The following is a 22,876-nucleotide window of genomic DNA, read 5'->3' on the forward strand; positions in this document are numbered from 1 at the left end:
AGGAGGCTAAAGGGCTGCAGAAACGTTTTGCACAACGCGCAGAGCCACTTTTCTGCGGCAACTATGTATGCCATTCTTCTGATGGAATAATCCGAGAAAATTCGCCGTCGAGGGCGAATAAAAATCACTCGAACACGCCGAGCACTACAAAATCCTTACTAGAGACTGCATTGTATTTTATTACGGCAAACAATGCTCGGACTTAAAACGCCGGCTAATCCGGTAATTACTCGAGAATAAGTTTTAGCCTAAGGCGAACCAGTCCATTTAGGACTGCCACGTATTATATAAGTATAATATAGTAATATTTCTTGAGGCGCCTTTTTTTGAGCCACTACTACTCGCTGCCCTTAGTCAATTAAAGCTAATCTAACCTAATCTAACTGCTAAGAAAATACTGAACGTTTGTTCAGTCATGTATTGTCGACATTATCATCGATGTCAACTCGTAAAAATGTACTGAAAGAAATTATCCGATAAAAAATTAACAAACGGATATTTCCGATCATAATGGCATTTCGTCAGTTAAACAGATAAAAAAATTATGAACCCATTGTTCTTATCGGATATTTTCTGATCGGATATGAAAATTCATTGGCATTTTGATCGGAATATTCGTTTGTTAACTTCTTATTGAATAATTTCTCTCAGTGTAAAAATGAAAATTCCAATATCTCAAGAATGAAAACGTTTCCACAAGCTCAAATTATATATCTCCTCGCATTGATTAGTCTACCACGAGATAAAAATGGATTTTGAAAAATTAGCAAAAACCCCTACGCGAGGCGAACTTCTTATGAAGTTAAAAACTAATCTTTCCGTACAAGTCGCCCAAAAATTCTTTTAGAAATATATATCTCATATGCGCCATTAAATATTTTCCTTATTCAATCATAAAAATAATCTTTCTATAGTTTACTTTATTAAAATTGTCTTGTGCACTAAATTATCTTCCTTTAAAGATAAATAAAATAATAATCTTTTATGTCGGATTTCTGAATATCAATGAAACTTGCCGAATTTTATTAAACCGATCCATTATCTTTGTGGAACACGGTAGTCGTGCGAAAGCAATGAACGTCTTATTAAGATCATAATTTAGAGACGATTGCTCGGAAATAAAGGGACATATATAAGGGAGAAGAGTGTTGATATAGTGCCGTGTCCAACATAGTCCGATGCTGTAGACGCCACACACTTGAAGCAGATGGCACAATGTCGGCGGTGACATTAAAAAAACAGCTTGTCCGTCCGTCCGTCCGTCTCCCTTCGCGACGCGATGAATACAGCTGCGCTTGCAGCTCAACTCAAATGACCCAGAATAATATCATGTTGTATACAACAGGGCTAGATAAATTTTAGGTAGAAGGACCTAAGTAAATAGCAGTCTTTCAAGCCATTCAAGGACGTCGTATAAAAAATCCGAACAATTGGTATCTTTTCTTATTCTATGCTTCCTCTTCGTATACAATTTTCTCGTAAGTTCATTGTACCTTCTATTCTCGTGAAGAGTAAGTAATTTATATAAAACGCCATGTGTGTGTTATGTTTATATTTCATTTGTTTGTTATGTTTATATTTCACAGCTCATTCCTCCTCTCTTCCACATCGTTCTGAATTTGAATTACTGACGGAAATAGAATTTCTAGTTCTTACATCCAAACTTGATCAAGTTATGAACTAAAAATTCTAAGAGAAACAGCATTTCTAATTCTTGAAATAAAAAATTTAATGAAATTATGTACCAGGAAATTTTCAAGGAAGATTTTTCCCAGATTTTTCTGATTCTTATAAGTCAAATTCGGTCATGAGAATCAGAAATTCTATTTCCTCCAATCAAAAGAGGCGTTTGGTTTGTTTGTCAGATTACTTTAACCAAAACCTTTTCTCAAAACGCGTATAAAGTGCTGTCTGAATATTCATCTCACATTTTACCTTATCGCTCGCGCCTCCTTTGCATCGTATCTTTTCAGAGTCTGAGCACGACACGCCAATTACACGGAATATCGTCCGCTCCGAGAATATTTATCTTGCATCTCGTTCTCTACGCCCCCTCTCGCGACACGTCTTCTTCTCATACATCATCTCTTCGAAGAAAAAGAATATCATCCCTCTTTTCTCTCGCGGCTTCGTCGCTCCTCGTCCCCCGTCGGTCCTCGAGCCTCGCAAAGTTTAATCGCGCAAAACGCCGGCCACTCCGATGCTTCACCCTACTTCCACCCTCCAGCGACGTATTTTCTTACGCCCTCCCTCGGTCGCACAAAGCTGTTCTATACCACGCGTTTCCCTCGTTTCTATCCTGGCGTCGTCCCCGCGCACCGCGTAGTCCAGGTAGGACTCCTCTCACGCACATGGCACGCGCTCCGCGAAACTCTTCCGGGCGCAGACGCGACGACACGCGCCGGCCGCCTCGCGCTTGCGATTCAGCCAGCGGCAGCCGCGACGCCGTCGAAGCCGGCAGTCGGGGAACACGTCGATTCTCCACGACACTCGTGCGCCGACCGCGACCACAACCACGACCGCGGGCTGCTCCGAATTCTCGGTCTCGAAGAACGTGCGATCCTTCCGTAAATCGGACCGGTGAAAGTCTTTTTCTCTCTCTCTCTTTCTCTCTTCCTGTCTTTCCTTAGTGATAACTACGGGTGCTGCATCCCCGAGTATGTCTAGGAAGTTACGACGACGAAGGCGATCCTGCAGCTGACTCGTCGACGGCGCCGACGTTGTTCGATATCGATATATACGTGGACAGGGAGATGTTCCGTCGCCGCGTTTCCGCTCGTTCGTGCTGCCTACGCGATCGTTAACACGACCAAAGCTGGAAATTGATCGATCGATGCTGAAGGAAACGTTAGTACACACGCTGTTGGAAATGTCGTCGATGTTGTGCGTCGCTACTTCGAAATCAAGTTCCATGCAAGGCTTCTCGCTTGATGTTGTTGGATTGTTGTCTTTTTTTCTTCCCCTTCCCTCTTCTTTCTCTCTCTCTCAGTTTGCTCAATTTCCACTTCTATAAAAAATTTAGACTCTTTATATACATTTAAAAAACTTTATAATTTACTTTATAATTTCGCGGAAGCACTACTTTTAACTAACTCAAATTTACGTATTCACTCTCCTTTTTTCTATTTTTTAATTGCCTTGTGTGTATATTGCTTGCCTTACTGTTTGTTCGCTATTACTTAATTGCGTTTGAGGAAAAATTTCCTAAAGTACATGATAAATCTATGTATTTCTCTCTCTCTCTCTCTGCGTTTAGAATATCGGTTGTTTTCATTCCGACGTTATTATTTTTTATGATGTTCTAATTGTTATTTTGAACAACGACGCGAAATTATTTTAATATACGTGGATATCTTCCTGAATTATTCGCCACCGTAATTCTAACCTGTCTTTTCTGTATAATTAAAGAGCAAGAGAGAGAGAGAAAGAGAAAGAGACTCTCTATGTTTGGTTTCGAACTGCATGGAGTTTATTTATACGAGTCGCACGATTGTCAAACGGCATTAATGCGTTTAGGAAATAACCCCATGACTTCGCTACACGTGTCAAATTGAAGGGGTGGTGATCGAAAGTTCGATTACCGTTTCGTCTAGGGGTGTCGTGTCGATGTCTCGACGCTGCTGTGTCTCACATAAAAACTATTATTAATATTATAACTTACACACGTTAGCAATAATTTTTCCGAAGAGTCTTCGCGTTTATATGTTAATACTTCTTTATGTGCACGTATGAGTGCGACGTATTTGATGAGTTGATGTTTGCGTAGTGAGAATTTAATGAGAAATTACAGTGTCGTTATATCTTAATTTCTGACTGTTTATATTTTGGCGCTTAAATTTTCTAATTAAATATCCGTTGAAGTTTCTGCTCAAACCAAATCAAATAATAATATTTCGTCGCCCATTTATCGCTTCAGAGCTTAATATTACTGAAATTTCATCTCTCGTGGTTTCAAATAACCCCGATAATTTGAGCTCAAATAGTCGTTAAGGAAATGTCAACTCCAGATATGACAAAGGAACCGTTATCGTTATAGTTGTAACCAAGCAGGGTAACAGATGTGTATATTTGAACAGTGTGTTCGTTTACTATCACGTTTAACGTCGAATTACGCGTTGACGCCAGTGTCGAAGGATGAAATCGCGCGACGTTATATTTGCGAAAGCACGAGAAGTCGGCAAAGTGCCGATGTCATCGCTGTCAAACGAAAAAGTAAATTTCAAGAAAGTTAATTAAATAAAGATTTAAGGGAATGCAAAAGTAAATGATAAATTCCAAAAATAACGTGAAGACGATCAACAAAAGATGTCAGATAAACACTAATAAGATCACGCTTCACTATAAAACACGCTTGTCGTGTTTCTTCTAGATCTTATATGAACGTGTTCTGCTTTGTTTCACTATATTTTTAGCAGAAAATATAACCACATATATGTGTAAAAATCTTTCTACAAACTTCTCGTGTAGTTCTACGCTTCTAAAATTATTTGTAAAAATACATCAATGTACTTTGAAATTTTCCTGAGCAAAACAACTACACGATATGTATTTTACTAGCTGTAGAATTTTGAAATTTTTTTATCAGTTTCGTCACATAATGATCAACGTTCTAATTCGTTTTTTCACGTAGCTTTATTGCGTAAAAGCATTTGTAATTCTGTATAATCAATACGAACGATGAAACTTAGTATTTTATCGGTAAAGTTTTCAAGTATGGACATCCCTTTGATCCCTCGACGTGATAAATAAACCTGTAGCAGCGGAAGAAACACGATATGACGTACTTAGAGACACATCCTCGATAATCCTTTGATTATATACATAGGAAAATACATACTGCATTCAAGTAGATGTTACTGGTTCAAAAAATATTTCATAGGTTTATATATCCACGAATCTATCAAGAATTTACAAACATGAAATTGATTCAAGAGACGCTCTGAATCCTAATAGATCTAACATTTCATTCAAAAATATTAAACTAAAACAAGAACTAGATTTGCTTACTTACATAGAAACAAACTTCTTCTCTTCGATAAAATTTCATGATATTCTTGTAAAGAGAATAAATTCTTTTAAATATATGATAAAAAATAAGCTTTTCTAAAATTTGTGACGTAAGAGTATATTTTAAGATTATTATACATAATCGCTTTTCTTAGTAATAGAATATAATATTTTTCTCCATGTACATAAGCTATCTTTTATTATACATAACTTTAACAATCTTGGATTATATACAATACATATTCGATAACATTTCATTATTCGCAATCTCATCTTTAATATGTTTGACAATCTCTTATAATAATCACCATAGCGGTGAATACCCCTTCAAATAACAAAGCCGATATACTTTCACAGCGCGACACGATTCTATTCGGTTTTGATATAGCGCAATTGTAATTGTCGGGATTATCTCGATGTAGAAGTCGCGTGCTCTTGTTGTTTACAACTACACAAACATCCTGTCCGTTAGCTTCGTTCATGGATTTCGATGTTTGTACGTGCAAGTTGCACGAAGGTCGAAAGTGTGTGTTCTAGTTCTCTCTTTTCCTCTTTCTCTCTATTTTCCTCTCTTTCTCTCGCGCGCGCGCGCGAAAGTTACATCGCTGGTTCACAGTCGCGAAATTCGCAAAGTATCCTAGACAAGATCTCGTCCAATACAAGACTGAAAACATTTCCAAAGATCGCACGCTAGATGCGTGCTCGACCTTGTATACTTCGCGGTGTGTGTGTGTGTAAAATGAAAATTTGCAAGTATAGTGAGATTCTGGCGAGGCCAAGACTGTGAGGAAAGGAGAAAATAGGATTTTTGGCCCACAAACGGAGTTGAATAGAACAAATAATAAATGAAAGTTTATATCGAGAAGATGTATCAAACTTATGACTATCTGTCTTATGAAGTTCTTGTTTTAAGATATCAGCATTTAAAGTTGAATATTTAAAGTTGGTAAATTACTTTAGTGAAAGGATCAATACAATCGTCTTTTCTTATGTGTCATACTCCTTCTAATTTATCTTATATATCTAGTTTTATTATTTTAGAATTGATTTTCGCTGCTTTTTATAAAAAAGAACAACTTTATTGAAAAACACACACTTTTCGATTTTGCACTTTTTGGATACCATATACTGATTCCCAAAGCTCGCTTTGGGATTGGAGTCGCATATTTTTATTTTCAGACTAACCTTTGTTCAAAAACATTTTAATGTCATTCAACTTCGTTGTAAAAACGTTGCCACACTGTGGTCACATTCTTTCATATATTTCGCTTCCCACGCGCTTATTTCATTATTTTTGGAGTCAAAGTATCTTTTTCTATTGTCTGCATTCTATATCTATACTAACTAATTAACTAATATTTTCTTGGTCTCCAGAAAATTTTCGGAGAATAGCACACTTGTTTATCCGCTCGGACTTATTCCGAAGTTGTTTCCGACCGTTGGAATCCAATGTCTACTGCGTAGTACACCGTATAATTAAATTCGGTAACGGCTACTTTCGCGCGCGCCGTCCAGGCGAGTTTATTATGGAATCCGTATGGACGCGCAAATCGGATTTGTGTGTCGGTCGCGGGTTGAAACTTTGCGAAACTTTATTAAAGCGTTCGCGCAATCGGCCGTTGAGGTGAATAAATTTTCCAGCTCGCGAAATATTTCTTTACTCTGCCCATTCAGACGATGTACTAGTGCGCTAATAGAGTTTATACACTTTTACATCTGCAGGCGTTTTTCACAAAAGCGCGTGTCGAACCCTTTGCAAATTTCCCGTCGCGGAAAAATAGACCGTTCGAGTCGTTCGTACGAAGATCAAAGGCCGCGCGTGTTTTTGTAGATTTTATACACGTTTTAATATACTTTGAAATAATTTGCCTTAGCCCAACTGAGCGCAAACTATTTGCGAAAACGCGCGCTTTCAAATTAAAAAATGGTAGAGAAAAAAATATTATTTCCGAATTTTAAACGTTCATGAATTTTTATTATATTTGCTGAACGACACTGCGTATTCCGAAATGTTTATCTACCACATATTTGGAAATTGCACAACTAGTAAGAGACGCAGAATTCTTAAGAAGATTTTAACGTTTAACTCAATAAAGGATAATACGTGTATGATATAAAAGTTGGAAAGATTAACTTTGCCGACGCAAAATGGTTTTTAAAAAAGAGGATTTTAAATGTAGAAAATAATAGTAAAAAAATCGCTACAATTGTTTATTCTTTATATTTACAAAAGAAGTAATGTAATAAGAAGCAATGTAATAATGTTATGTGTTATATTCCGACTTGTAACATATCTGTTATCGACGTTTATTTATGTTTATGTATAGTGATTATAATGTCATGGATTTTTTGTTTATTTTTGTTTGCGATTCCCAATACGTACTTTGCCTAGGAGTCTTGCTAATCTTTTCTATTATTTTTTATATTTCGTAGACTCTTGCGCACATTTTAATTTAGTAAGGCAAAAAATTAATAAATATTATCCCAATCTATATCTTATTACGCTATAAAGTTGTATACTTATGCATGTTATATATCATAGTCTTAATTTAATAAGGCAAAGATTTAATAAAGATATTTAATACCTATATTTATTACTTATAGAAACAAGGAATTACACTTTTCATATACATATAACAAACCTTATACATCAATGTTAACTGGTATGTTTTTTAAACATTTTTGTTAACAACTTTTCAATAAACAGCTCAGGTTAAAACTTTTTGAAGTTTTTACTTTGCCACTTTTAAAATATTTGATAACTTTTAAAATAAAAAAATTTATCACATATTGTAATATTTATTAATTTTATCCTACGAATGCTGTTGTAAAATTACTTTTTAATCATTTTGAACGGTTATTACTAAAATTCTTACTAACTAGAGAATAGCACTAATATTTCCTTAAATATTCTTTCGCTTCTTTTTCCATAACTATAGAGTGAGTATTTTAATTCTTTGCGTTGCACATTCTTTCTATCTGACAAATTTCTGTGAAATTTTGCATTTCTATGTTTTTTGGACCGCTGATTACAAATCTGAAATCAAATTTCAAATTTTAAAGTGGCAGATCAAATATGGCTGTCATAGAGATAAATTAGTGTAAGTGAAAAAATGTAAATCGCGATATAAAGGTATTTCAAATCGTTAGTTACGAAATCGTTAGATACGAAACGATACGAAAATATTTTCATGTTAGATTTACAAAATTCAAAATAGTGAATCCAATATGGCCATCATACAGGAATAAAACCATAATCAAATCTATCAGAAATATATTGCAGATAATATACCTTGAAAAGTGAAACTTTTTATGTATAAAACATGTTTGTCAACTCTACAGAATATCGATAAATTTAATCATTTTTATCTGCGTAATAAACAAAATAATTTGTTTATAAAAAAAGTCCAACGTAAAAAAATTCTGCAAAAAATATATATTATATTTTGATACGTAAAGAATATCCAGTAAAATTTTCACCCTTTAATCTTAAATTAATTAAAATTTCATTTCCTAGAAATTAAATTTCTTAATCACTTTTTCAACTTTATTTCTTTACAAATAATTAAAAATGTACAATCGTGTGTAAGAAGTATGGAAAACATGTAAAATAAGTATTAAGAAAAATGTAAGATCATACTTCTTTTCATTAAACTGCAAACAGTATGTCATAAAAATTAAAGAGAAAAAGATGATAAGTATATTTATCACTGCTACAAAGAGTTATGATATCTTCGATATGTGTCACGTTACATCAAATCTTACGATATTTTGTTAGAATACATCGCGACTGTATTTCTTCTATTGATTATATAACACAGTAAATCGAGTATGATCGATGAGTGAATTCGTGTCTTGACGAATGTGTATTTTGTGCTGACATCGCGAACGGGAACGTCGCGATAATGTAGTAGCGCCGGAAAAGATTCATCAGCTGTACATTTATTTGACATTTATTCGACCTTGGTGTTATCGATGATAAGAAAATTCCGTCATATAGACAAAGTTTCCTAACAATAATGGAAATTTTCCTCCGTCCGTTCTCACTCAGAGTCCATGGAAAAACTTTCCGCGACCTTTCACGGGAGCGCACTAAATGTTGGACCATTTCTCTCGAACAAAGCAACCAACTTTTTTCGATGCTTGTGTAAATTGCTCGCTACGCTAAACACATTAAGGTAATTAGTCCTAATTTCGGGTCAAACTTGGTTCATTAATGTATTGTAACAAATATATATAATAGAAGCACACGGGAAAAAATTGTTTAATGTTCTTTAATTCTTCTACAATGTAATATTCTAAGATTATATCCTCAAGTATTTAATATAATTAATATTTATATTATAATAATTGAAGAAAAATATCAAGAACTTTATTTGCTTTATCAATTCTTTAGAACTATAAGATTATTGGTAGGTTGTGTTTATATATTCTAAATAAAAAAAGTCTCTTATATCTTTTATATAAACTACCATTATACTATATAGACTAAAACAATATGAATTACGAACATTATTGATATAAAAATGGATATTGTCTAGTTTATTATAGAGGCGCGAAATAATTTGCTGATTGAGATTCATAAACGTTTCCAATTATTTTTTAAACTTAGAATTTATTAATATGAAGTCCAGTAATTTTGTTTTAAAACTATTATATTTGTTATTCCTTGTTGTTTAAAAATTCTTTTTAATGTTCGATGGATAAATTTATATAAATGTATGAAAATTAATCTAACCTTAAATAATCCATAATTGAAATCGTTATCGGGGGAGAAAAGGTCATATGAATTTTGTTTCTTTTCGTGATCATATATAATCATGCATATGTCCACAACGGAAAAGTTTTAACCAGTAGAAAACAAAGCAGCTTCTCTTAACACTGTAAACAACATGGAACTAAAGCCAGACTCCTCTAGCGGTCGATAAGAACTCTAATGGTTATATTTACTTCAGTTACCAATCGCAGCAGTTGTTTGAGAAATCGGCCTTGCTTCACATTATTACCTTCTCCCTTACGGAGAGAGAGAATACATAAATTACGTGTATAAATGGAAGACACGAACACAACAATTATGTATATAAATTGAAGATAAAATATGCTCTTTTATTTACGTAAATATAACATAAACATATAAATCTACCTATATTATTTCATCGTCGCGACGTATTATAAATTTCCAAGCTTAGGATTCGTTATATTGTTATTACACGGTGCGATATTTCTCACGGCCTGATACAAATAAAGAGAACGAGAGAGAGCGCATTAAAATCGCGTTTAATTATCTTCCACTGTACACGACCACGGAACGTTGTCGAGATAAATAAATAAAATGAGAAACGAGAGCGCGAGATTGAGACGAAAGGCCGGTTCTATAAGAGCTATTACAAAGCTCCATCGTGTGATTCCTATTCTGCCGATGCATTATGTCACGAGGAAGTTATTTCATGAGACATACTTAAGTGGCTCTGATGCGCCGAGCAATATGAAATGCTCTGACACGAGTGCGACACGAAGCGTCGAGCATGACACCAAGACGAATGTATGCAGCAACGTGATATGAGATGCACCATGTTTCCTCTTACCTATCCGATATCTGGTCTGACGATAAATTTAATGTCGTCGGACTCGTCGTTAAATTCAACGCACGCGCCGGTCACGAATGCGCTCAATTGCGTGTTCCTTCTCATGCCACAGCTTCGACGGTTTTGACTTTTTTGCGACGAATATTTTACAATAAATTTCCAATTAAAATTGGAAGATAATCGATAATTCCACAGGCGCTGATCTTGTAACAAAATTTAGTAATTCACACTACTAAAACTGACGAGAATGAGAAGATAATTAATAATTACGCAGGCATGTAAAAGCCATGTTCTATTCTTCTAGCGGTATTTAGTAACTCGAAGTAAACTCGAATTAAATTGCTAAATTTTATTATAAAAACAGCTATAATTTTATTATAAGAACTTTTATTTGCCTATATAATTATCGATTATCTTCTCATTCTGATTTGTGGATATCACGAGAGCTTTCGCTGTCATATTATGTCATTATATTTCCATTCTCTCCGCCTCCCCCCTCCCCCTCTCTCTCTCTCTCTCTCTTTCTCTCTTTTGCCTCCTCCTCTATATTATATGATCAATATATTTTTCGTCATTTTTCTCCTGCCTTCTGATTTCATCCAGCCAGATAAAATCAGTCAGGATTCATGCCCTGCATTTACAATTGTACAATTTCCATAATACACGTACGTACTTAATTAATGCGGTTCGTAATTTACAATTTTGCATGAAACGATAATTATTAGAAGGATAATCGTATATCTCATTTTTGCCGCTCTCATACCGAAGTTTATCGTGGGCGTAAAAAGTTTTTCCGATACTGCCGGCTCCCGCACACGTGTACGCGTACGCACAGGATGGAGCTTTCATTCGCGGTTGATCGCATTGTTCAATTGTCGAGCGATATCGCCGGTTAAAATAATCAGCCGCGTCTGTTCAATCGAACCGAAGGGTAATGAAGCGCGATTCGACAACCACGGTTATAATTGGGTTAAAGGCGAAGGCCTCATAATCAGGCACACGTCCGAATGCAACGGTGCGGTAATATGCTACCTTCCTGCTTGCATGATATGTTGTGTCGAGTCTGTACGTGCGTGTACGTGTGTCTGCGCGCATATTGTGCGAGCGTGAGTGTGCGAGAATGCGAGTGAATGAGTGTCGTGTGTGTTGTGCGTTCGATGCGAGGATCTCGATCCGGCTCCTGCAATTCGAGTGGCAGCTATGCATCAGCTGTCGTGTTTGCTGCGCCCACACTAACTAATCAACGACGTTAATTGGTACCGATGTCGTGCGCGCACGCACACACACACACACACACACAGCTCCATACGCAGGGTCCAGTTCACTCAGCGTCTGTGTAGATCGCTTACAGAAATCCGTCCATTAATACAATGTTACGAGACTGGTAGTCAGTTATGTTTTTGAGATGGAGGAACGAGCGATTGTTTGCGCGTTTCATCGAAGCTCTAAGCCGATTTCGCTTCGTCCCCAAAATTCCTGCACAAGTACTACTCCCCATTGTCACGCTCGATGAGCTTGATTTCAGTAAAACTGGATTTCGAAAAACTAGCCGCGCTACATTGTTGCCATATGTGATGCATTTCTTTTTTCGTACGTATACTTTAAATGTCCGGGTTCTCGCGAGATCAGTTCTGTGTGCGTGCCGTTTTTCGCATTAAAATATTTTGAACGGACGTCACAATCACATCTCTTTTGTTCTCCTCGATTGTCAGACAGCACTATAACGGATATAACAGAGTGATTTTTGAACGGACGTAAAAAGATTTTGTGAGTGACGTAATCACTAACGTGGCAACACAAAATTTCTATAAAGAAATTTCTATAAAGGTTCTTTGTCCGTTATCTCGAAGTATAGTACAATTTATCCCGCGATAGAATTTTATTACGCGCACGGAGAAAACTACTGCGGTTGCTACATCCATATATTCTGTGGTTAGAGAGAAAGGAGTATGGCGATATTTATTTAGGCACAACCATTCTCGGCGAAATCCTCCAAAAACATAATCTGAACTTAACTGTGAGGAAATGTAGCAATAACAATCCAAAAGAGTTTGAGTGTATTATTCATGGGCATGTATATAACAGCAACTTTTGCCATATCTATTTCACTCCTCAAAAACATAATCTGAGCTTAAATATGACACGTAGCAATAAAAATCCGGACTTTTTAGTATATCCTGGTCAAAATTAGAAAAAGTATTTCCGAGCTACAAGAATTAATTGAACTAGTTTGATTAAAATAGAAAATATTTGTTGAAATAGAAAAAGAAGAAATAGAAGAAGAGATACATGTAGCTAACAAGCTAGCAAAACAAACACTGTGATTGAGAGATCCGTAGAGTTTGGTTGCACCATACAGCAATATACTACTCAAATCCATATAAATAGGCAATAAAAAATGCACCACTTCTAGAGTACTATAGACACTACAACCATCTTGAATGCATGGGCGAAAAATACATTAATATTTTGTAATAGCAACCATATTTGAACAAGTGATATCCTGAGTGTTTTCTCCGTGTGATCCATTAGTTTTGAAAACATACAGTTTATAACGGATATGTGTTTAAGTAGTATATTGCTTTATGGTGCAACCAAACTCTACGGATGTTTGTTTTGCTAGCTTGTTAGCTACATGTATCTCTTCTTATTTTTTTCTTTTTCTATTTCAACAAATATTTTCTATTTTAATCAAACTAGTTCAATTAATTCTTGTGGCTCGGAAATACTTTTTCTAGTTTTGACCAGGATATACTAAAAAGTCCGGAGTTTTATTGCTACGTGTCCTCACATTTAAGCTCAGATTATGTTTTTGAGAAGTGAAATAGATATGGCAAAAGTTGCTGTTATATACATGCCCATGAATAATACACTCAAACTTTTGGATTGTTAGTTCAAAATAAAAAATCATAGATATCCGTTCTCGCTAAAGTTTTCTGAAGACACACGTCTACCGATCCAAAACTCCTAACATCGACGATTCCTTATGCCATTCATCGCCTACGGCACAGTGGACGCTAATAACGGGCATCTCGGTTTCAGCCGAGACCAATTAACGCTTAATGAAGAATAATCATCCCCCCGGCGCATCCGTTACAGAGATCTCTCGTCGTGCTGGTCGCGGGTCTCATCGGGACGATGCGTCGCGAGTAGCGGCTGGTCTGCATTGTCGCACAAGGAATCATCGGCAACGGTGTCCGCAATTAATCCGCGCGTTAACGCGAGCCCCTAATTAAGCCGCTCGAATCTGCAGGCGGCGGGCAACTAATTAATCACCACCACCGTCACCACCGCCGTCGTCGTCGTCGCCTCGATCAGCCTTATCGACCGGCGACCTTATCCGGCGAGAAGAGCTACTCGACGTCGTGCATAGATATAGGGCCACGGTCACCGCGAGGAATGCCTCCGTTTGTACACGCGCCCCGATAAGACGGGAAAAGAGCAGTCCGAGGTCGCGCGACGAGGAGTCGCGGCGCCGCGACGATGCGGAAATATGAGACTTCCCAAGGACGAATCCTACCGTCGTCGTCCTCGCCGTCGTCGTGGCCGACGCTGCATCGCCGATGCAACTTACACCGGCCGTCGACGCCCACGTCCGACGTTCATTGAGGAAAAATGGGTGCCAATCAGTCGACCCGAAGTGCTCCCACTCCCGGAGAAGAAGGTAAACGATCCGGCTTACGTCGCGAAGCAAACTCGCCTTGATTTCGCTTCTTTTGTTTTTCCTTTTTCTTGCCTTCTTCTTGCCTTCCTCTTTCGTCGTTTTCTTCCTTTTTCTCATGAATTTTTTTATGAGACGGAACACGTTACGCGGGATGAGCGCGGAACTAATTGGCGATCGATTCCGGCTACTACAATGAGGTTACGTCTGCTATTTTAGAAAATATGGGAACAATGAGGCTACGCGATGTCAAGCGCAATCGACAAGATAATAATGATTGCCTAGACGAGCGTATCTTTAATATTTTAGGAATTTCGTCAGAAAGAAAGAAAAAGAGAGGCTATTATCTTCGCAGATCTTTTAGATACAATACAGTCGATGGTGAACTTGACGAAATGTTAACGCAAAATATAATTCCAGTCTCTCACTTCCTTTTCTCTTTGTATCGCAGTAAATTATGGAATGCAATCGAGCTATCTGGGTATAACAGCTGTGTAAATTCAATTATGCCACTTAATGTATTTATGAAGTTGTACACGCTAATTAAAGTACTATAGTGATTGACTCGGAATACGATTGAGGCATCAAAAGCGTATAATATGATTATACGCATCGTATAACAGGTAACAATGAAACGCAGGTGCTGAATTGCCGCGGAATTTACTTATCACTCAGTTACCGCTAGCTTTGCGAAACGCGTATTAATAGAGACGCTGAGGCGATTTATATCGACGCACCCTTGGTACCGCATAATTCGCGTAACTCGAATTCTCATTCAGCTGGAATGACGGATATGCATCGACAACGTTTCACAGGATCACCTTATTCTATCGCGTTTATAGCTCGCTGCAGCTGCAACGAGCTTCCGCGATATCGCGCCGTGCAACGACGACGTCACGTGGAAGTTTTAGTTCGTCCCCCCTCCTCCCCTGGTTCGATTACGTAGTCGAGCCGTTGCTGTCGGAGCTATTAATAAATAGTCTCCATCACACAGCTATGCATCGGTGATCCTACGAACGTTCAATTTAGTTCGAGATAAAAAGTCCCCCAGTTGAATTTTGCTGGAATTGATTTCCTGGTAAAGAACGCTGTCCTCCTTCTTCGATTCTTTCACTAGTTTGTTTTCTCACGTCACTCTCGTATGACACATTGGAAACGTAGGTTTCAATTTTTCATTCTTAGAACTCCACATGATTTCTAAGAACCAATTCCACTTTCTTTAAGAGCCACGACAAGACAAAGTCTCTAATTTTATTAAATTCATTAAAGTACAATCTTAAATTTATTAAAGCAATCCATAAGATTCAATATATAAGAATTTGGAGCCAAAATGGCGTTGAAAAGTATACATAGTACACACTTTTATAATGTATATTAAATATAATTTATTTAAGATACCTAAGATCTGTTGTGTGTAATCTGAGAAATGTTTGTGACAAAGATAAAACACGAAGAATGATTAAAATTAATCGGGAAAAACACATTGTCAGCAAGGGCTGTAATTTATTAGGTGGTTAGGATAGTTAATAAGTTAATAATTGTGTGTGAAATATATGTATATTGCAATAATAATTACATAAGTTTTATAGATGCACTTTGATGCATAGATGCACTTCGTTTCCTGACTAAAATACAAAGAGAATTACCTTTCTGTATAAAAAGAAAAATTATTAACTCTGTATTAAAAAAGTTAAGTCTCTATTTAAAAAGTTTGACAATTGTGTTTAAATAATTTTAAGAAACTTGATATTTCTTTTGTAATACTGGCGATCTGCCCTTTTTATTGCTTCATCATATGTAATGTTCCTCCTCCCGTGATTTTCAAAAGTTAGATTTTATTTTCCTTAAAGAATAATAAAACAACACATGTTTAATCTGATGAAACAAGTAGTATTTGAATAGAAAATCATGTTGCTTGAATCCAACAAAAAATCCAAGTCAAACAAATACGAATGCTAAACCCAAAGAAACTATTCTCTCTGTTCTCTCTCATACCATAAATATTCCGCAATATTATATAAGTTAAATCTGAAATAATCTCATAATATCATTTCTATATTTATTTCTATATTTATTATTCATTGTAACATAATATATCGTTTATACATTTCCAATTCAAGTAGAATAAAATTGATTATTTATTAAATACAAATATAATTTATATTTCTTCTCTTACTATTGGTAATAACATCAAGTAAGTGTTCCACAAACTTTTATTTTGTCACTTTTAAAATATTTAATAAAAAGTGATTGCTACGAGTATCCAAGAGTGTTGGCGCGATAAAGTTACGAAATAAACTCGGCGTCTCATAACACCGAAGTAGCAAGTTGAACGTCTTTCTCACGGAAGACGATCGTCGATAGGTCAGTCGGTTATTATTGGCACGATGTTGCTACGTCTGAAAAGTAAAATATCCAGAACGAAGTCGCAGTAAAAGAAGTATATTTCCACTGCGTTTAATTTCATCGTTGCAAGGACACTTGCGACTCCTACACGCAGCTCCGCTTCGGAGACAATCAAGATCGAAATCCTAACACTGCTAATGTGCTTCGTCGATTACGTGGTTTGGCTATTTCGGGAAGAAGGGGGAAACTACGTGCTCGTACAATATAAACTGTGCGTCTCTGTATATCTTTCACGATCAATCTCTCCCGAACTGACTAATTTCTTGTTGTACTCCGCGCTTCATGTTAATCCCGTATAAATCCTGAACGGGATTATGCGGATTTTCGCTAAATTGCGGTTATCGCGAGCAAGTTCGACCGATTGTCAGCATCGTTTGCAAATTGTCATTGTTTTATTTCAGTATCGCTTGAATTATTTGCGGTTGACACAAAAGATATTATTTCTTTTCCTATTTTTTATATTCTTTTCTCTGTTTCTTTCATCATAACTTACTCTATATTCATATTATTGTGTCATCTTTATTTTATTGTGTTTCAATGTGCTAAAGGGATTACTTCCTGTAAACAAATTGAATAAATAAATAAATAATTAAATAAAAAGAATAAATATCGACAGGGCTTGGAAATGAACTTGTTGACACGCGTCAACACCGAAAAGTCAATTTCGATCGATTAAAATTAGTGTCGAATCGAACACACGCAACAATAAACGTGAAAGAGCATTTTAGCGCTCCATTGCTCGTTCGTACAGTTAATTTCTATCACGCTTCATCAACCGGGAAGTTAATATGTTACTCGCCCACTGTTAAATCTATATGACCCCAGAGGGTAGATTTAATTAAATCACGTTTCTGTTACAGTGAATTTCGATCATTTTCAAATTCTACGTGCTATTGGGAAAGGCAGCTTCGGTAAGGTACGTGGCAAATTAATTTTGCTATTGAATTACGTTGGAAGAGAGCGTATATTGTATGCGAGTCAGTCACTCTAGGGACTTTCGTCTACAAACCCGACGACCTCTTAACACACCTATGATTTGGCATGCCATTTTTGCATTTTCCGAGCAGTTCCCAAGAGATTCGAGTCGGTATATCCGGTCCTATCCCAGCGATGTTTTCATGCAGATGGAGCGCACGCTGCAGCTTCCTGCATCGTGTACGTGTGCATGTGTGCGCGTTATCGCGTGTTTTGTGAACGTACCGAACCATGTCGTAATTTATGGTAATTTGTGCCGTCTTTCAACCGAGAGTGGGAAAGATGAAATTGAAAATTGACATTCACAGATTTTTACAGAGTTGCCATATCGAAGTTCAGAGTAGAAAAATGGCAAAATAGAAAAATGGCTTTTAGAAAGTTACTTTTGAAGAAATTGATTATCATTTATTATAGGAAAATTATATTATTATTATAAATTATAAATTATATATTATTTTTACTACATTATTTTTACTACATAATATTGTATATAATGTAGATCAGAGTCAAGTTTTGATTTTAATTGTATTTGTGATCAACACCATAAAATTCATTAGAATTGACAGCTTATGTTTAGGGTAAAATTTTTGTGTTGACCAATGTAATTGAACACAAATAAAAAAATTTAGTTTTCTGTTCTTGAATACTTTTATATCGCCCAGTTTTTTTTCTTCCTCCTATGAGTTCTTTCGAGCTAAGTTTTATTATACATAATTCGGCGAAATTAAATTTTGAAGTCGTCGCGGAACATTTCATTAAAGCGCTCTTGATTAATACCTTTTTACCCACTAATTAAAAGAAATGATGGTGGCTTGATGAACGCGTAAACGTATTGTCCGCGGAATATTTACGGTATGACCGACAACAAGTGCGCGTCTTCACGAGAACGCAACGAAGATTGTATTTACGCCGCTATAAAATATCGTTACGGTCCTCGTAAAGGGAAAAAAAAAATGTCGTCGCTCTTATATTTGTCGAGTAACGTCGCTCCGCAAATTTCCAACCTCGTTTCCTCACTTTTATGACAGCCCGCGTGATACCGCCGCCGGCACCCGTAAATAAACGCTAGAATGGGAATCAAATTTTTATGACAAAACGCGATCGTTTACAATTCAAAAGCGCTTTCAATCGCGCATTCCAATATTTTTATGGGAAAAAAGAAAACTGCAAACTGTCTTTTTCTCTCGTTTTCTCGTATGTTCAAATAATGCCGAGCAATTGGAGAGACGCATACAATGATCCAGATTAACACATTAAGTGATCTCTTAACACGAAAAAAAGAAATTTTGAATTCATTATTTAAAATATTTGTATTACTTTTTACATTATTGTGTAGACATTCCAAAATATTATAAATTGCAAAATTTTAGGAATAATATTAATCTATAATGCCGTACATTGTAAGAAAATTTTGTTTCTATTCTCGAGCATTAAGATACGCTAACAATCAATGCCGTTTATTACCCGTCATTGGTTGCTATGTACATAAGATATTATTAGTTTATAAACTTATTGATGTGGCGGAACAATTTTCTAACATAATATTGAATTCTTAATACGATACTTCGGTTCTTATAACTTTGGGAATTTTATAATTTTATTTAAAAAATGCAAACGTTCGCAGATATTGAAATCATGTTATATTTAATTAATAATTATTAAGGAATTTACGTTATAACAATCAAGAATACGTGTATGTGCGCGGTTTACATAGTTTTTATGATTCTCTTAGGAATATCAGTTTGGTATTCTGTAACAAATATAATATACTATACTATAACTAATATACTAATATACTATACTATAATATACTAATATTTAGTATATTTATTGCTTCTGTAATGATACAAATATAAAATTTTAAAGAGAACGCTTGCAGACTTGCAAAAATGCATTTATGCAAAGAACAATATGAAAAAAATTTACTTAATCTAACTAAATTAACCTAACTAAAAATTTAACTAACTAACTTAATTTACTAACTAATCTAACCTAACTCCTATCAAGTTATATAATATACTTGTTATTTACTTACATATTCTAATTATTAACATTTAACACCGTATTTTGATAGTTACAAAACAAAAAGATAATGCAAAATAATGTTAGCAAATACTTTTAATTATTTTATATTAAAAAGTGGAAATGGATTACTGTACCACGTTAAACTAGTTAAAGTAAATATCGATATTGCAATTTATGCATCAAATATTTCGGGGCAACAAATAAAAACGGTTTCTATCGTATCGCATGTACCAAAAAAAAACGAGTTAAATATTTTCGCGATATTCAGTTTGTTGATTTGAAAACGACGCTCGAACGACCAAATAGTTCTAACGTCGTAGGGTACGATCCAGCGCGTGAAATTCAATTCCTGCGGAAATTTGTATTTTCAGGTCTGCATCGTGCAGAAACGCGACAGTACCGGGAATATGTACGCCATGAAGTATGTACATAAAAACGAGTGCGTAGAACGGGGCGCCCTGAAGAACGTTGCGAGGGAAGTGGAGATCCTGTCGAAGTTGGAACATCCTTGCCTGGTGAACTTATGGTTCAGTTTCCAAGGTAAGCTGCTTCCTTGTGCAGTATCGATCATCCGAGTCATTCTTTCAAGTCTCGAGTAGAAACATGTGAGACATGTGCGAATGTCTCGAAGTGTTCTGCGCATTTTTCAAAACAATTCCTCTTGGAATTTTGCAACCGATCCTCTCATAGAAAGTACATATTCTCTTAAAGTGACTGAGTACTAATGCCTCTATCTGAATCAGCAAAAAGAGCATTACACACAGCATTTATACTAAAAACTAAACAACTAAACTATACGAAGTACATGAGCCTAAAAAAATATACAGAATTCATGTCATATGCATGAGATGACTGTTACATTTGATTAGTTGAATTTTCAATAATATTTACATATGTTATATACATATACGAAATTTAAAATGTCACTTTTATAGACACATGTGTAGATAATGGCCATATTACATAACGTTTATATTTTCCATACCATTTTACTCATTACTCGGATACTTATCTGTACGGAGAAAACTACTATACTAATCTCTTATTGGTCTTCTTATATAATATTGGCTATTACGATTTTTCCAAACTCTTACATTCTTTTAAGTACAGCTTTAGCTCGAAAACGATGTCTCTATGTTTTCGAGAAGAAATTGATTCCACATTGTCGTTGAAATTCTATTGTTTTTGAACACGCGGATATACATCGATATCGAGAAGATCTGTTTACTTTTTAACTGTCCTGAAAATTGCGACATCAAAGACCGCAAAGAAGCAATTAAATTAGCGGCCATGTCGGCGCCATTACCGATTTTCAATAAGAGCAATTAAAGAATTTACCTTATCATACCAAACTTCTCATCTACGCCATTAGCTGAGAAATGTAATTTTGGTATACATTCAATTAGTTAATCCTTTTCTTTAACCTACGTAACCTAAAAACAAGCACTGCAGAATGCAATCTGCACAAATTTTCACGAATACCGAAATTGCGATATTCCGCTGCATTAAGTGTATATAATTACTGCATTGTAATTAATTGTGATTACCGCAATGATTAACGTGGTGTATAATTGTTTCATAAATTTAAGCTCGCGAGTAAACGGGCGTAAAAATTAACAGCGTTCGCATTCCGCGTGTATTGCACGTAGGTATGTCTGCAAAAAGAAAGAGAGTTAGGTAACGGCGATTCCTCGATCGCTTTTCGATTGATTTCCATTCCACATCATAACCTCGCTCGTTGCTGCCGGAGATAACTGAAATTAAATATCCTTGTAATTAAATTCCAAATTAAATTCCCGTCGAAATCCGCTCGTGCCTTTGTTATCAATCTTGCGTCCTTAGTGCTTTATTTTTCAGCCTCGTTTTGTTGACGCGATAATAATATCCACTAGTATAATTTTATTGCAAATCATGTTAACGTGACATACAATTTATCATTTACCTTTTTTGTTTTCACCTTTTTTGTTTTCACCTTTTTTGTTTTCACCTTTTTTGTTTTCAGCGGATTATTCCGCTATCTTTCAGCCCGCGCATTAATTCCCGCAGCCGATATACTTTTCTTTCGTTTGTTTTCCTGAGAGCAAGCAAGGTCGCTCGCTAAATTACGAAAGCGCGAAGTCACACTCCCGGTATTACTCTTGGAAAGCCGTAAACGAAATGTCTCTTTTTCGGGCTTTATCTGCGACTGGCGGACGCGCATTTAACCGATTACGCTTATCTCGCGACAGCACACGGGGCTTTATTGAAAGAAGTCGAGTTCTTTTCGCGATGCTCGAAATAGGTCCGGCGTAAATATTTATGCAAAAACGAGCAGCACGAAGCTCGTAACCGCCACAAGAGCTTTAAAAAGCTCGAATAGCTCTCGAATATTAAATATTTTAGATGAGACGAAAGTCGCGGTTTGCAGCGAAAAGGTTGCTCCACATCGAAAAACATTCTTTTTCTTTTTTTAATTACTGTCAACATCGGGCACTCTTGATAATTAAGTCGCGAAGTAATTCGCGGGTGACACGGAAATACTCAACAGACTCGCTAGAAATCGTGAGCGGACACATTAACAGACCAGTGAACGGCAGATTATAATTTGCGCGCTTAAGGTTCTTGAATTGTCACTGCAGCCATATTGATGATGTCAGAAGCGACTGATGATGTCAAAATTCCTGCAAACTACGGTTAAAGAAAAAAATACATCATTCAAGTGACCCTTGCGATATATTCTGTGAAATGTTCCGGACACTCTTTTGCATTAAATATCACCATAAGCATAATGTCCAGAACAACAGTTGATGTCTGTTATATTATAGTTAAAAACGTTGACCTAATGCACTCCACATTTGTATGTTTTGCTCTATATTCTAAACACTTTTATCGATAAAAGTATTTCTAAAAATGGTTTATAAGCTTTCTGATTAGCTACAAGCCACTTTTAGAGGCACTTTTATCGATAAAAAAGAGCTCAGAATCTGAGCATATGTTTTTAGCTAGGTTAGTAACAATCTAAAGTGAGACAGCCTTGCCGCCAAACTTATGTATCCTTTTTCTTTGGAATGGATCTGTTTAACTTCAATTAGCGCCACTTTCTACACTTCCACATAAAAGAAATGCAATATATGCAACTAAGTCGAGTAAATCATAGCTAATGGTTCTCTAGCATGTATATAGCTCACCAACTCTCTCTCTCTCTCTCTCTCTCTCTCTCTCTCTCTCTCTCTCTTAT

General features: G+C 36.0%; 1 protein-coding gene and 2 long non-coding RNA genes across 7 annotated transcripts in view; 1 reads left to right on the forward strand and 2 right to left on the reverse strand.

Annotated features, from left to right (window-relative positions):
- Positions 1–2,703: 2,703 nt before the first annotated feature.
- Positions 2,704–22,876, forward strand: part of LOC116848325 (serine/threonine-protein kinase 32A) — a 35,485-nt gene continuing 15,312 nt past the window's right edge. The window contains exons 1-4 of one of the 5 annotated variants that reach the window (XM_032824277.1): positions 2,704–2,847; positions 13,692–14,256; positions 17,520–17,575; positions 20,031–20,199. In XM_032824277.1, the coding sequence (XP_032680168.1) occupies positions 14,208–14,256; positions 17,520–17,575; positions 20,031–20,199 (274 nt within the window). In that variant the 5' untranslated portion in view covers positions 2,704–2,847; positions 13,692–14,207. Of the gene's footprint in view, positions 2,848–9,047; positions 9,186–13,691; positions 14,257–17,519; positions 17,576–20,030; positions 20,200–22,876 lie in introns of those variants that run through there. The other 4 variants (XM_032824276.1, XM_032824278.1, XM_032824279.1 and 1 more) reach the window with 4 other exon arrangements.
- Positions 7,212–9,909, reverse strand: LOC116848326. The gene is made up of 4 exons (XR_004378941.1): positions 9,746–9,909; positions 8,773–9,171; positions 8,300–8,430; positions 7,212–8,044 (listed from the first exon to the last, which is right to left on the reverse strand). It is a non-coding gene; the product is annotated as an uncharacterized LOC116848326 (long non-coding RNA).
- LOC116848327 lies at positions 20,193–22,287 on the reverse strand. The gene is made up of 4 exons (XR_004378942.1): positions 21,390–22,287; positions 21,207–21,314; positions 20,998–21,092; positions 20,193–20,899 (listed from the first exon to the last, which is right to left on the reverse strand). It is a non-coding gene; the product is annotated as an uncharacterized LOC116848327 (long non-coding RNA).

This window comes from Odontomachus brunneus, unplaced genomic scaffold, assembly GCF_010583005.1.
Source record: "Odontomachus brunneus isolate Ranch 3 - 2012 unplaced genomic scaffold, Obru_v1 Obru_scaffold_093, whole genome shotgun sequence".
NCBI lineage: Eukaryota > Metazoa > Arthropoda > Insecta > Hymenoptera > Formicidae > Odontomachus > Odontomachus brunneus.